The sequence below is a fragment of the Canis lupus genome, chromosome 22 (genome assembly GCF_011100685.1).
Source record: "Canis lupus familiaris isolate Mischka breed German Shepherd chromosome 22, alternate assembly UU_Cfam_GSD_1.0, whole genome shotgun sequence".
Classification (NCBI taxonomy): domain Eukaryota; kingdom Metazoa; phylum Chordata; class Mammalia; order Carnivora; family Canidae; genus Canis; species Canis lupus.
In genome coordinates, this window is record NC_049243.1 from 61,236,174 (window position 1) to 61,252,036 (window position 15,863).

The 15,863-nt window shown below is 57.9% G+C and overlaps 1 protein-coding gene across 6 annotated transcripts; it reads right to left on the minus strand.

Annotated features, from left to right (window-relative positions):
- Nucleotides 1-1,866: 1,866 nt before the first annotated feature.
- Nucleotides 1,867-13,281, minus strand: C22H13orf46 (chromosome 22 C13orf46 homolog). Of its 6 annotated transcripts, none has more exons than XM_038570142.1 (9): nt 12,805-12,899; nt 12,545-12,690; nt 10,257-10,308; nt 9,634-9,742; nt 9,482-9,523; nt 8,546-8,593; nt 6,738-6,805; nt 4,763-4,843; nt 4,480-4,587 (listed from the first exon to the last, which is right to left on the minus strand). In XM_038570142.1, the coding sequence occupies exons 1-8, from the start codon at nt 12,882-12,884 to the stop codon at nt 4,777-4,779; spliced, it is 612 nt and encodes a 203-aa protein (XP_038426070.1). In that variant the 5' UTR covers nt 12,885-12,899; the 3' UTR covers nt 4,480-4,587; nt 4,763-4,776. The 6 variants fall into 6 exon arrangements, 5 of the variants coding, with proteins under 5 accessions (XP_038426070.1, XP_038426068.1, XP_038426071.1 ...); XM_038570140.1 differs by having other exon boundaries at nt 9,482-9,529; XM_038570141.1 differs by lacking the exon at nt 4,480-4,587 and adding an exon at nt 4,645-4,675 and having other exon boundaries at nt 9,482-9,529.
- Nucleotides 13,282-15,863: the final 2,582 nt, after the last annotated feature.

The window sequence follows — 15,863 nt, forward strand, 5'->3', positions numbered from 1 at the left end:
TGAGGACCGTGACCCAGCAGCCTCCTTAGTCTCCTTAGTGCTCCTTAGTCTTCTTATCTCTACAATGGGAGCGCCCAGTCTCCCCCGGCCTCAAGGCCCTGTCAGAGTGGACGCGGTCCTACCCTGCAGCCTGGAGGGCTCGCTCCCCTGCTCCCAGCAGAGGTCATGTGGGTCAGGGTCCTGAGGCCAAAAGGAGTTGACAGGCGGCAACCTCCTGCTGTGTGTGTGCTGCACCCCCCAGAGAACTTGTCCCTCCAAGACCAAGGGAGAATGTGGGGACGCCCAGGCAGTCCTCACCAGGGCTTGTGCCCCGCTCCGCTCGCACAGGGCTCTCCCTCTCTCCTGCTGCTTCTCCCAGGGCTCTTGGGATAGTCAGGCAGGCGGCATCCTGGGGCAACAGGCCTCGGGGGACAGGGGAGGGCCTTGGGGGAGAGCACCTCACCTCCTGCCCGGGCCTGGGCTGGTCTCAGACGACTCAGGGCTGGCTGTGTTGGTCGTCCTGTCTCCCTGGGAAGCTTCTCACCTCCCAAGGCCTCAGCACCCCCAGGTCCCTGGGCAATGGCTAGGCGGTCGCACTCAGCTCCTGTCTGCCAAGGCAGGCCCTCCGTGATGCCATGTCACTGGGACCAGGGCATCTGGTGACACCAGGGCTCACAAAGGGCCTCAGGACGACCACAGTTTGAAGGACTTCCATCTTTTGTGGAGTGAAACATCTCAGGTTATAGTGGGAAGATCTACTTGGGGGTGTGTTTCCCCATGAACCAAGGATTGTCCAGCCCTGCGAGGCGCCCAGGATGCTCTAAATACAGGTGCCAAGAAGGTCTGTCTGTCTGTTCTACAGAGGGGTCATGGGTCAGGAGGTCAGAGGGCAGGGAGGGCCAGTGCAGGGGGTATCTGACTTCTGGGCTGCATGTGGAAGCTCCACGCCCTGACCTGGAGGAGCAGATACGCACAGGCAAGCCGGGTCTGGCTCAAGCCCCGGGCCTTCCCATGAACTGGGGGCCACCAATGCATTCACCTTCCAGCCTCCCCTTTTAGTGGATCATGAGAGTTAAAATTCTCTACTGATGAAGTGACTCTCCGTCGCCTCCTCTTGGACGGTGCCGGTGACCTCCCCGCTGAAGGACACAGGAGGTGATGCGCTGCCCCAGGCCCGCCACCAGGGGTGCACTGAGCAAGCGCCTCTAACCCTGAGGGAGCCGCTGGGGTGTCCAGGGCTGGGGGCAGGAGCACTGGGGTGCGGCTGGGTGCAGGGGCGGGTGTCCAGAGCTGACGGCAGCAGATGTGCCTTCCACACGGCCGTCTAGGTGGTAGCAGGAGGAGACCACAAACCAGCCGCCACAGCCGGAGCAGCATAGATAGGTCCGCCCTCAGGGGCACAGTAACCTCTGAGGGCTTCAACCAGGACGCGCCCCAGAGTCCTCAACTACAAAACGGGGCTGAGGATAGAACCCACCCTGTAGGTTGCTGTGGGATTAAGGACTTAAAATCTGCAAAACTGCCAAGACCGTGTCCTGTGCCTGATGCAGAGCCAACACCTGCTCTGTACTGTGGCTGTTGCCGTCATGACTCCTCGGGGGCCGGGCACTGTTTTCATATCACATTTATCTTTGTGATGCCCTGTGCCCTGGGCAGTGTGGCAGGAAGGTCATTTCTCACTGCGATGAAGTTAGTTTCCCCAGAACAATGTGTAAATAAATTAAGATACACTGGACATCCACTCTCTCCCCGCCCTGCCCCCGGGAAGGGAAACGCCGAGAGGTGGAGAGCGTGCTTCAGTCACCAGGTCTGGCACACAGATGAGGTCAGGAAAATGCTTGTGACAGAATGAAAACTTGTAAACAAATAAACAGGTGCAATGTGATGCCGATTTTGGAAACGAGCTGTATTTATCCATCTGTCTCCATACATAGCTCTTTATATATATATATAGAGAGAGAGAGAGAGAGAGAGAGAGAAATACATGAAAATTCTAACAGAGAGTCTAAAAGAGAGAACAAATTCAATGGTTTTTGTTAGTCCCCACAAGGAAGATGCATATTGGCTTTGAAGTGAAGGGGACAACATTGAAAGGCTGGAGGCAAGGAGGGTGAGCGGGGCGGTGAGCCGCCCATCCTGGCCCTGCCCCAGGGCGGTTCTGTGGGCCTCTCGCAGAGTAGGTGGAGGCCGGCAGAGAGTCAAGGACGAAACCAGGTCAGGCTGGGAGCCATCACCTGGGGCCATCAGCCAAGCCTGTGACAAAATGCCAGCAGTGAGCCGCATCAGTGTCCCCGAGGACCAGGGGCCTCTGAGCAGGGAGGCAAGAGGAGGGTTCCCCTGGCCAGCTTGGCATTCACATCCCCCAAAACTCCAAAACTGCCCAGCAGGTGTCCCATCCCGCCCCCCACCTGCTGGCCACTGCCCCCTGGCTGAGCGTCTGAGCACAGGCCGGGCAGCAGCAGCTTGGCCGTACCCTGGGCGGCTGCTGAAGGCCTCGAGCTGAACGCTCTGGTTTCCTTCTGGCTTCCAAGCGTGCCATGTCCCCGGCAGTAAGTGCTTGGCCCCTACTGCGCGAGAACAGGTGCCCTCAGGGCTGAGTGCTCTTGCTCGGTGTCCACGCCTGCTCCACCCCACCTCGCCCCCGGGACTGGTGCATTTCTCTGGCAAGAGAGGGCTGTGCCTGCTCCATGGAAGCCTCGGCAAGGGCAGAGGTGCACGCCTGCGATGGAGGCTTGACATTTTCCTGGTGTGTCCCCTCCCACAAGACCCTCTGGCTTCCAGGGCCACCCCTGCCGGCAGCTCAGGGACTGGGCATGTGGCTAGGAGACCGGAGCCAAAACCACCACATCTGCAGGCCAAGCCTCTCCAGTTACCCCCAGGCCTGCCCTAGACTGGTTCCCCAGCAGACAGCCCCAGGCCACATGGAACAGAGCTACCTCAAACCTTGAGGTTCAGAGGCTTAATGAAAAGACTCATGCATCTTAACTGCTGAAAGGCTGCAACCAAGGTAGCCATGCTGTGCACACGTGGGGCCTCCCTGCTTCCTAGGCCCTAAGAGGCCAGCAGCCACTCACCATGACAAGGGATGAACGACAGACGAATGGACAGCAGGCCACCCAGGCCCTGTCTCCCTCCTGGCCTGCAGCTGAGCATGGTCACAGAGGAACCAGCAAAGCCAGTCTGGCAGTGCTGCTCTGTGTGGTAGTACCCCTGGGCCCCAGACATGGAGGTCTACTCCTCCCTCCTGGCCAAGCAAGGGGCAGCACAGCTGTCTCTGCAGAAGCTTCCTGGGTGCCGTTCTAGTTGGTGACAGCAGTTCGAATTTGGGCAGGGATAGGGCCTGCCTGTTTGGGGGCTGGGACACAGATGTTCCACATCTCCTTTCCAGGGGGACAAGCAGCGGCCCCTGTGCCTAGGGTGGCTGAGGTCCTCCGTGCGTCTGTGATCTGGTCCTGTGACAGCAAGGCTGCAGCCCCATACACCCGGCCAGGGAAGCCAGTTTCCATGCTTGCAACTCAGCACGCATTTTCCAGCTGCTCTGAGGCTCCCTGTTCCCAGACGGACAGCATTGGAGCAGAGGAACCGTGGTGCCCAACCCACCTGCACACAAGATGGGCACCTGAGAGGTTCATCTGTCTGACCCCTCTGACCTCCGGGCCCAGATATTCCTCACCCTCAGATGCTGCGTGTCACCAGACCACGTGGTCCTGTATGCTTGTGTGTGTGCATGCACGTGTGTATATATATGTGGGTGTGACTGCCCACACGTGTGCTCTGTGTGCAAGTGTATATGCGCCCACATATAACACATGTGTGCATGTGTGCCCGTGTCCATGTGCACGTGTGTGTGCGTGCATGGTGTGTAGATGTATGTATCCATGCACAATGCACACTATGTGTACATGTACACATGCATGTGTGAGTGTGCATGTACACATGCTTGTGCACTCAAGCATGCATGTGTGTGTATAAGAGTGAGCAAGGTGTGTGTGCTGCCTTCTCAGCATTTGGTTGGGCCACATGAAATGAAAAATATTTGCTCACTTGGCCTGTGGTGGTTTGAACAAACACAGTCTGAACCCCTTGTCAAGCTTCCTTTGTATGATCCTCTGCCCCTGCCCCTTGTCCCCGCAAGCAGCATCTCCGGAGCCTTGATGCCCAAGGCAGGGGCCCTTGTGAGGCACGGGCCCTGGGACCTCCACGTCCAGCTGCAAGAATGGCTTAGTTCTGGGCCTGCTCACATCTTGGCCTCGGGGAGCACGCCAGCCTCCCTCCAGGCTGCTCTCACTGGGGCCAAGTTTGCAGGCCATCTCTGAGAGTAGAGCCTGCCCCCAGACCCCAAGGGATCTGACTTTGCTTCCGGGTGTTCCTAGGATCTGAAGGGTAGGGCTGGGTGATCACAGCTGCCATCGTGCACACGTGATTTGGGAGGCACAGCCACCTGTCCCTGAGCTCACACCCCGTCCCTCCATCACGTTTCAGAGAATTGTCAAGCGGGACCAGAGAAGGAGAACACCTTCTGTTCACACTTTATTGTGTCTTTTTAAAAGATGGCATCATGGCTTAGCCAGCAGATCAGTGGTTCACACCTGGGTGGTCATCAATGCCCTGAAAGGGTTTGAATGCTGTTTCTCAGGGCTGCCTGTGGCATCCCCAACCCCATCCCTTCGTCCCTCCATCGCAGGTCTCTGCAGGACTGAGAGGGCTGGGAGGTCAGGAGAGCAGCCCCCTCTATTCTCCCTCCTGCAGAGGTAGGCCTCCACCCAGTCCCGGTGCAAACTACCTTGTCCCAGGCTGCTACACGCTCTCCTTCGCCTTCCTTCTGGTGGAGTACGGGATGCAGCACACCCAGCTGGTCTTGGTCCTAGAGGCCGAGAGGAGGCCACAGCAGATGAGAGCCAGGCATCCCCCCACCCCTGAGTTCAGAGCCTGGGCCACAGGCAGCACCCCTCCCCACAGGTGCATGCCCCTATCCGGCCCAGCTTCCTGCACACACCAGCAGACTCCCGTGCAGAGCTGGGCTTGCCTTCCCACCAGCTGTCCAAGCTTTCTCCAGCCCTCCCAGGGCCTTCATCCTCTGCGCTGGGAGGCCTAACCGGAGGGGCTCCTTGACCATGAGAGACCTCATAGACCAGCCAAACCAGAACGCTCCCCTCGGCCCCAGAGACAGGCCATCTCCAGGTTTCCCCACACCAAGCCCTGTCCATTCTCAGAAGACCATGGCCTCTGCTTTTCCCTCTGGGGTGTGCTCCGGGGTGTCCACTTCCAATCATAGCTGCCTCTGGGATAAGTCAGCTGTCCTCCTTCCCTTTGCAGGGACCCCACAGTGACTGTGAACAGAGCTGGACAGAAAGCCTCAGCTCTGCAGAAAACCAAGATGGTAGGACAGCAGAGCAGCAGGACAGACTGCCCACCTACCCCCAGTCCCCTACCCACTGGCCAAGCGGCCGCCTACAGCCAAGGCCCGGTTCTGTGGCCCGTGGCCAGCGGGCTCTCTTGGGCAGCAGAGGCATCGGGTGGGCTGCCAAGACCATGGGGCCAGGTGGGCGGACTCGGGACTGTCCGGTCCCAGGGGCAGAAGACAAAGCCACCATGCTGCTTCCAGTGCGGCTGAATCCACGACCACATCCACTCAGAAGCAATGGGGAACATCAGGATCTGCTTAGGAAAGACCCACCCATTCTCAGCCTAGATTTGGGAGTGAGGTAGGGATCCCAACATCTTAGCTGATACAGGCGAGACCCCCTGTGTGAGTAGCAATGGGCAGGACACGGGCCATGTGCACGGACACGGGGTGACACTGCCTCACGGAAGCTCTCCCATCTACAGGTCTGGGGGAAGGTGGTGGTAGTAATGACACCGTCAAGGCCCCAAGCAGCCGACGTGGAGCCCCTACTCGAGTGGGCGCTGTGTGCGTCCGGGCTCCAGCCCACGAGCTCCTGTGTGACCCTCAAGCTGTGAGCGGGAGTCTGGGTGACCTAGAAGCGGGTGAGTTCCAGTTATTTAAAAGGACTGTGTGTCAGTTTTACCAAGTAATTTATTTTGTATCTAAATATCTCTATTAGAGACATTTTTCTTTTAAAAAATGTTGAAGCAAATGAGCCCAGATATTAAAATAGCTGTTAATTCCAAGAAGTGGGAAACTGGGTTAACTGTGATTTCCTTCTTACTGTTTCTCTACATTGTTTAAAATAAAAACAGATCCGCAGGCCCTTGGATGATATAGTGGCCTGCTCCCAGCACCCCTTATGGCCTCAGGACTTCGTAGGCCTAGGCTGGCCCTGCCCAGTGTCCAACCTAAGTGGGTCTAGGCAGTCAGGACAAATGTGCCTCCCACCCCAGCCCTCGGGCCTGGCCCCCTCTGCAGACACTCTGGCCGATGGTGTGCCCCCCGTCCCCCAGCAAAACCCCAAACTGACCAGCTAGAACCTTCCACACGGCAACACTTTCCTCTCACCTCCTCGGCCTCCTCCCACCTCTCTCACCTCATAGTATGGCTGATCTGTTGGCTGATGGGATGGGGAGAAAGGGTCTGGCTGTGGGGTGAGGGGCACTCAAGGTAAGGGTTGTCCCTGAGTCCCACTGCTCGCCTGTCAGCCCTCCAGGCCAGTCAATGCCTGGTCTCTGCACACATGGGAGAGGAAGGCAAGCAAGTAGCGGGCTCTGCCCTTCCCCCAGGAGGCACAACGGACCCAGCAGACACCGTGGTGCAGGAGAACTCCCACCTCTCCATGTAGAAACCCACAAGCATCACTCACTCGTCTTCTGACAAATCCCCCACATCCATCTGGGACCGTTTCTCTTCTCTCACGGCACCTGTGACTACCTGTGGCGAGTGGCAGAAGCAGTTTAGGGAAGAAGTGGAGGGAATCAACTCATCCACCACAGCCACCAAGGCCAGGCCTGCTAGACCTGCTCAAGGATCAGATGGGGGCATGGAGACAGCACCGGCACTGAGCATCTTCCCATGAGTTGGGGCACTGTCAAGGGAAAGTTTCCCCCAAAAGTAAGGGTGAGGGCACCTGTGTGGTTCAGTCAGGTGAGTGTCCGACTCTTGATTTCAGCTCAGGTCAAGATCTCAGCATCGTGAGATCAAGCCCTGAGTTTGGGCTTACACGCTCGGCATGGAATGTGCTTAAGATTTTCCCTCCCTTCCTCTGCCTTTTCCCCTGCCCCACTCTCTATGTCTCTCTCTCAAAAGAAAAGAAAGAAAGAGATGAGAGAGAGAGAGAGAGAGAGAGAGAGAGAAAGAAAGAAAGAAAGAAAGAAAGAAAGAAGAAAGAAAGAAAGAAAGAAAAAAGAAAGAAAGAAGAAAGAAAGAAAGAAAGAAAGAAAGAAAGAAAGAAAGAAAGAAAGAAAGAAAGAAAGAAAGAAAGTCGTAAGTTACTTTCTAATTAGGAGACCCCCGACCAAGGAACTATGCCTTTGATGTGCATCACTGTGACCTCCAGACTATAATCCAACTCTGCCACTGGATGACCCTCCTTGAGTCCTTAGAACCTGTGGTGCTCCCAAGAGAGTCTTGTGAGGGGCTAATAGCATGTTCACTGTACCACATGTTCTGAGGGCAAAGAGCGAGGAGGCACAATCTGGAAAAGAACAATCCCACGCAAGAACTTAAATTTCCAAGATAGAACTTCAAAATACTTCCAGAGTGGCTGCCCACAACATCTGAGAAACGGAGGACATCCTAGGACATTTGTGTTGGATGGTCCAGATAGGCCATTGGTCAACAGCTTCGTTTTACAGAAAATGATGCTGTGACAATGATGATGGTGATGGTGGTGGTAGTAATGGTAGTGATGGTGATGGTGGTGATGATGGTGATGGTGGTGATGGTGATGATGGTGATGGTGATGGTAGTGGTGATAGCAGTGTTGGTGGTGATGGCAGTGATAGTGGTGGTGGTGGTGGTGGCAATGATGATGGTGGTAGTGGTGAGGATGGTGGTGATGGTGATGATGGTAGTGGTGATGGTGCTGAGGTGGTAATGGCAGTGATGGTGGTGGTGGCAGTGGTGCCAATGATGATAGTTATGGTGATGATGGTGATGGTGGGGATGATAGTGATGGTGGTGGTGATAATACCTGATGCTGAGGCTTTCTGGGTATAAGCACCATGCGGAGCTTTCCAGTTCAACCCTGGGGATGTGGGTACTAACTACTAAGATCCCCACTGTATGGATAAAACTGAGGCAGTGAGAGGTAGAGTGACTTGAGTATTTAGTGGCAGAGCCAGATGTGGACACCCAGTTCTCTGACTCCCAAGCCTTTATACCACCCCAGTATGATCCCCGAAGAGGTTCTCAGGGCCCATGGGCACCATGAAGGTTGACCCTGGCCCTAGAGTCTCTGATGATGCCAGAATGCATGCAGGTTGGAAGATAAGGAGGAGGCAAGGTGGCTTTTGAGTTCCCAGGCCAGTCGTCAGCATCCCAGAGTCCTCCTGGCACTGCCAGCCTGCCTCTGCCTCAGCCTCCACGACATGCATGTGGGACAGGTTCCCTGGACAAGCTCCATGGGCCCTGAGCACCAGCATTCCTGGCAGGTGGTCTGAGGGCTTTTACCTCCTCGGCACGGTCTCCCAGATCAATCTCCACAAACTCAGATGGTTTCTGTGAATGGAAACCAGAGAGGTGTGGATGGCGTTCCAGGGTGGGCTGGAGAGGAGAGGAGGCTCCTGGGAGGGGCAGTGGGCTCTGGGCCCTGGGGCAGCTGAGCTCTGCATGATTAGCACTGGGACCACCAGATGATGGCGGAGCTCAGTGAGGGATCCTGGGGAGCTGGGCAGTGTGGATGGTGAGGTGACCGTGGCCAGCTCTGGTCTCCCACCTCTCCCGACATTCTGTCAGGTCTCTGAGGCCCCAGGTGTCCCCTGGCTTCGCCCTAAGAGAAGCAGGGCCTGCAGGTCACAGGGCAATGCCCAGCGCTGGCCCACACCGGTACACTGCCCACGAAGCTCCTGGGCCCCCTGGGGCCTGCACTAGTGAGGAGTGGGGGCCTCAAGTGGCTCCAGGTGTTGCTGCCCCAGCGTCTCTAACCAGCCCAGGAGGGGTTTTCCAATGGAAGCACTTCAGTTAGTGTGGAAGGTATTTGGGGATGAACCCTGGGAATCCCATTAGGGACCATCAGTTGTAGGTGCTGGTAAAACAGGTCCAGCCCCTTCTCTGTTCCTTCCCATGCAGACTTGGAAGAGAATGAGAGCCTCCTTCCCTTGGAAAGTGCCTGGTGAGAATTCGTACCCCAGCTACAGTGGGTCCCTGGCCACCTCCTGTCATATGCCTTTGGCAACTGCACTGTTTGGGATACTGGGGTTAGGATGCACAGCATCAGCTGGGAGCGCAGAGCTTGACCCAAAGGCTTTTGAGCTATGGCAGCGCCGGGTCCAGCCTGTGGCATGGCCCTACCAAGAGGCCCTGAGGCCACATCTGCACACCCTGCTTGTGCTCACATGGGAACATGCCTGAACGGACCTCCCGGTTACCAAAGTCAAAGGCCCTTGCCTCTTTTCCTGGAGGCTCATCCAGCTTGACGGACTCTGGTTCCTGTTCCTGGGGAAGAAACCAAACAGGTAAATAACAGCGGGACCCAAGAACGACGGACATGCACGCCCATACAGGTGTGCCCAGCCAGTGCTCCCACTCTTGCCACTGGCCTCTGGGCGGCAGCCCTTCCCTTCTGGCTCCGTCCTTCCTCCATCAGGGTCCAACTTCTCGAGGGCATCCTGATTCTTTTCCTGCTTGTCCTCCTCTGGGTCTGCCTGACTGTGGGAGGAGCAGGGGCAGTGGATCAGGATGGGTACCGAGGAGACGCAGCTTCGAGCTGGTCCTTCCTGCCCCTGGGCGTTGGGAGAGCTCTGGGATGTGCCTTCACGGAAGCTGGGTGTGGAAGCCTTCCTCCTGCCCGGGGTTGGCGTGGGGGAGGGACTCTGGGGGAAGAGGCAGTGCTACTTGAGGATGGTTCTCGGCAATGATGGTAGTGCCAGGGGCCTGTCCACCAATGGTGCTGCACATCCAGAACTTCCCCAACAAACTAGACCTCTGCGTGCCCAGGGGTCTGGAGAGCTGAGTGCAAACATTTGCCAAGACAGGCATCAGCTCTGGGACTCTAGGCCATGGCCAGCTGCAGGCCTGCCTGGGGGAGCAGGAGTAGGGGCTGGGGAGGGGGTGGCTGGCAGCCCTGGGAAATCCTCCCCTCGGAGCCTTCACGGTCTTCTCAGGACCCCTGTGCCACCCTCATGTCTCTGGAAACCACCTCTGCTGGATACAGACCACTCACCAGCTGGCATCTTCAATGTCACTTCGTAGGTCCCTTCCCTGGTCCTCAGACTCTGGGGAGGAAGGAGCGGCAGTTGTCAGCTCCCATCCCTGGACCCTCTGGCCTGGCCCCAGGAGGATGGGGCCCAGATTGGGGGAGTCCCCTCAGCTGCTGCACTTGTCCCTGCCAGTGCCTTGGTCCCCCCTTGTCCAGCCCGACACACATAGTCCAGCTGACTGGGAAATCACAAAGCGGAAGCTGGGTGTGGAAGGCTGGGGAGGCGCCTCTGAACACCGCAATACCGCAGAGAAGATGTCCTTACAGAAGTGGGTGCGTCTATTCGGCTCCCAGGCCTTAGGGCTGGGGCACCTGCTGACACGGGAGGCAATGACCAGCTTGGGTTGGTACCTGCACGCGACTCCTGCTTCTCTGCAGGAGTCCCTGACACCATCCCTGCCCTGGGCCTGGTCTCATGGGGAGCCCCGCCCCACGGAAGTCGACCTGCCTCAGCAGGAGATTCGCCTCAGACAGGCCTCCGGGGGGAGGGGGGGGGTTACGTGCACTCCTCTCGGGCTCATCGGAGTTCCCTGCGGGGAAGACCTGGGGTTGTCAGCCCTGCTCCTGTTGGCCGCACCTGCACAACCTCAGCGACACTGGCTCCTCTGTGCAGACACCACGACTCTAGAGCCAGAGCCTCACAGGCAATGGGCAGGGGTCCAAGGGAGCAGGGGTACAGGGGTGCTGCTCTCACGTCTTCAGAGAGCATTCCGGAGCTCGGCAGCTCTGGAGCCGTCTCCACCTCAGAGAACAGGACCCGAGTGACTCGGAAGCTGTGGTTTTCTAGTAGGGATTTTACAATTGACTTCTTGTGGAAAATCTTGATCTGCCCCTACCCGTGGGTATGTGTGTCCTCATATTTTAGAGGACACAGGCTCATCCCTGAACCTGCTCCATCCTATAATATGTATCTGGCAAAAAGGAAAGAATCAGTAAAAAGAGAGACATGATATGTTTTCTGCAGTGCATCTTCTTCCTGACAGAAGCAGGTTTCGGCCCTTTCCCTCCCCTAAGGGGCTGCTGCGGCTATCAGGGTGGTAGGCTGGGGGCTGAAATGCGCTCCGCTGAGCCCAGTGAGGTCCAAGAACAGAGATGTGAATGTCCCCAAATGCTCACAGATTCTTTTTTGGCCGCGAGATGCCCCCTTGGGTATCGGCAGGCTGAGGGCGCAGGCTGGGGCCAGGGTGCAGGCGCCCAGAGGCAGCACCACACTGCCTTGCTGCTTGGCCACCAGCTGAAGCTTTCAGCAGGTCCCTCTCGCCCACCCCTCTCAGGAGCAGGCCCCCCCACACCTGCCTGGGAACTGCAGTGGGTGGTGCACGGGCAGTGGGGTGAGGGCGAGGGTGCCCTCGAGGGCAGGGGCACAGAGCAGGCCCGAGTACCAAGGTCCGGGAGGGTGTCAAGGATGTAGCAGCCCGTGCTCCAGTGGGTCCCCTGGTGGATCCCGTGCAGGCGGCCAGGGTGGGGAGGCGGGCTCAGGGTGCAGCCGCCCAGGGTTGGGGCACTCAGCACATGGACTTCTGCTGTTCCCTCCCAGACCGGGCTCGTCCTGAGGCCAGCTCACTCTGGCCGCCCCCAGGCCCATCCCTTGACTTAGGTGGCCCGTGTCCTGTGTCCACTGCATCCTGGTGCCAGGGGTTCAGGCAGCAGAGGTCCCTTCGCCCCTGCTCCCTACGCTGTGGGCATCCCATCAGTGAGCCTCCTGTTCTTGGTGTGTGGGCTCTGGGGAGGCGACATTGGCTCCTCTGTGCAGACACCACCGCTCCAAATGGTGACACTGGGGCCACCAGGTGTATGTGGCAGGATGGTGCCACAGAGAAGTCTCTGCCCGGCCTCTTGTTTGGGGGAAATGCAGCACTGGTAGGAATAGCCGGGAACGGTGGGGCCCAGACGGTGCTCTGTGGCTGCCCCGCGGCGGCATCTCAGACACCCTCGCGTCCATTCGCAGTATTTCCCACATAGACTTAGGCCGACTTCTTCTTTGGGAAACTTTGCTCCTCTTGCTGCGAAAGGCTCAGGTGCCCAGAGTTTCCTGGGACAGTGGTGCCGAGAGCCTTGCAGTGACCCGTGTGGCCCACCAGCCGGCACCTCCTTTCCCCTACCCGCTGGAACATCTCTGCATGTTTACACTAACGGAACAACACTCTTATGCCACCGCCTCTCAAAATCGTCCCTAGGGCATGAACAGCGAACCGCATTTCCTACTGCTTCATTGCTGTGGCGTCCCGACACCCTCACAAAGGGCCACTCACCAGGTGGGCCTTCCCAGCAGAGCCAGAGCTGCCAAGAGCCTGGCACAGGACTGAAGTGGTCACCTTCATCTGTCAGCCAGGCCAGGGTCTGGCTCTTCCTGGGAGAGCACCCTGCACCCAGCCCCAGTTCCATGTCCCAGGATATCCTAGGTGGCACGTACAGCAAGTGTACGTTAGCTCACCTGTGTCCCGTGTCCTGGGTCCACTACCCCTGGGCCCACCGCTGACCCTGCCTGGCAGGTTACCCGTGCAGGACTGACCAGAGACACTTCACGTGGCCACGGCCTTCTGGATGCACAGCCCCCCTCGCCTGCTGCCTGCTGACCCCAGGGTCAAGCATGCTCTGCCCAGGCCTTAGGATCTCAGCAGGGACGAGGGCGTGGGCAGGCAGGAGAGAGGGACGCTGCTGGGGCCTACCCAGCTCCTTGGATGGCTTCTTGATGCAGCTCGGAGGGTCCCCCTTCTGATGCAGGCCACCCACACTCCGGCTCCTCTGGAGCTCAGCTATCTCGCTGGCTGCCTTGAGGTGTCCGGGGGCCACCCCTGGTGGAGGGGCCCCGGGGCCTGGCCGGTGCCTCCTATGTGCGGCTGCGTCTTTCTCCATCCTCCTCCCCTCCATCAGGCTTCAGGAATGAAGAGGGACGTGGGCTCCCGAGCGCGCCCTCAGACAGAGAGCATGGCTTCCCACCTCTGTCCCACCAGCAGCCCTGTGTGGCCGGGGCCCCTGTTGCCAAGCGGCCCCTATGACATCACCACAAAGTTCAGAGGTCAGAAGTCAGTGCAGGCAGCTCTTACCGTGGGTGAGCTTCCTTCTGAGGCCCTCCCCGGCCTTCCCCCCGAGGATGCGGAGGCAGACGGCTGAGTCCCTTGTACTCGAGGATCTTTCTGCAGGGACGATGCCATCACGACCCAAGGGACCGAGGGTTCAGAGTGGCAGTGCTGGTGTCACAGGCTCATCAGCAGCCAGCGGCCCCGCTGTGCTGTCCGCGTGGGCTGCGAGCGCACTGCAGTGAGGCCGCTGATGCCCGGGCGCTCGGGTCTCACCGCTGGGAGGCGGGAAGCCCGACGTGCAGGTGCCGCGGCCGCCTCGTCCTCCACAGTCGTCCCTCACGCTTCCGGGCCCTCATCTTTTGTTTTCTTCTGTTTTTCCTCTTCTGTTTGAGTCTGGGTGACACACATTTGTTTCAGGAGTTTGACGTGTGGGTCAGCTCCTCTGGCTGTGATGCTGTGCCCCCTGCTAGCACGGCCATCTGCCATCGCACCACGCGACCGCGGACGCTGTTCCATTTCACCCCATGACCAAGTCACTCACACCAGGGTCTGGCCCCCGTGCTCCCCGCGTCCCCTGCCCGCCTTCTGCCACCAGCCACCTTTGCTCTCTGTGTTTATGGCTCTGATTCTTTTTTATTCCATTGGTTTGTCGCTGCTGTTTGTTTAGACTCCACTTACGGTGGGGTCCTAGGATATTCGTCTTAGTCTGATTTATTTCACTTAGTGTTGTACCTTCTCGGTCCAATCATGTCACGAATGGCACAATCTCATCTCTTGACTTCTGAATAATATTCCATTATAAAGGCCAGCTTCTCTTCACCCACTCATCTGTCGGTGGACATCTCAGCTGCTTCCGTATCTGGACATTCGCAGATAACGCTGCTATAAAGTTCTGGGGAGCATGCACCCCTTTGCATTAGTGTTTTTCTATACTTTGGGGTAAATTCCCAGCAATGCAATTGCTTCTATTTTCAACTTCCTGAGGACTCTTCACACTGTTCTCCAGAGTGGCTGCACCAGCTGACACTCCCAGCAGCAGTGCATGAGGGCTCCGCTTCCTCCACAGCCTCACCAGCCCCTGTTGTTTCTTGTGTTATTGATCTTAGCCATGGTGACAGGTGTGAGGTAGTGTCTCATTGTGGTTGTGTTTTGCATCTCCTGGTGATCAGTGATGTTGAACATCTCACGTGACTGTTGGCCACATCCTAATCTTAGGAGGACGCTGGTCACATGGGATTGGGGTCCACCCAAATGACTTCGTGTAACCTTAACTAACCCCTTTAAGGAACCCATCTCCCAACACGGTCACAGTCTGAGGGGCTGGGGTCAGGATTTTGCCATGAGTTTTTGGGGGACACATTCAGCCCATGATACAGCTTAGCAGAGAACATCTGGTCTCATCCCAGCACATATTTTTTATCTTGAGGCATCCAAGGCCACAGGAGACAAATCATAATAGGTGCTTTCCCTGAGCAACCAGCAGATCATAAATAGAATGAAGCAAAAGGGACTCTGTTAATTCCACATGCACTTTTATCTTCCAAACCACTTCCCGGCACATCCACTCATGGGGGCTCCAGTCACCCAGCCAAGGGGCTGGTGCAGCTGCTGATGAGCCCAGGGACATGAGAGCAGAGGTGCCAGGCCTACAACCAGGAGGGTGGGATGCTGAGATGGGTTGTCTGGAGGCAGAGCAGGTGGGCGCACATGGAGGCCCCTGGAAGCCACCATGGCCGGTCATGAGGCTCCTGGGAGAAGGCCTTGGCTCCCAGGCTTTCTGCCCCCGGTCCCACGTCCTCCCATGGGGACAGAACTTGGCTCTCCTGATTCCCTGGGTCCTGCATGTATCTGAGTCAGCCAGGCTCCCTGAAGCTGCCCCATGGACCTGCCGTGGATGCCTGCATGTCCCGGGGGACTGATGCTGCTGGCTTGACCCCTGCACCCCTGTGCCGTACCCCCCCCAGCCCATCTTGCTGCCCAGGGCTGCCAGGAGCGGCCGCTGGGAAGCAGCAATAACACCTCCCTCCCCAAGTCCCCCAGGAGGGGCTGACCCCCCGTCATCCCAAACCTGACCTCGTGTCCTCAGAGCCAGACCACTTGATTCTTTCCTAACAGGTGACTCAGGCTGGAAGTTGAACAACGGAGTCAACACCACTTGGAGAGGAAGAACAGGGAAATGATGCATCCCTGCTCTGGAGGCAGGTCTCCTCCAGGCGCTGCCCCCACACACGCAGCACCCCCCAATCTGGGAGCCCCTCCTGTTGCTTCCCATGGATGCCGGCCTGTGTCTGGTCCTGGAGCTCAGGCCCCACTGTGTCCCGGAGATGGTAACACATGCTGGAGCCTGTCCTCCTCGTGTGGGCTCGAGGCCGCCTCCACCCTCACTGAAGGCTCCCGGCACAACATGCATTGAGGGAACGCTGAGTGCCGAACCCACATCCTTCCATCCCACAGAGCACTGTGGTTTCCAGTCTGACCCTCACCCTCACCTGTCCCACGTGCCCGCTCCGCCACACGCAGGGGGCACTCGCGCAAAAACAAACCAGTC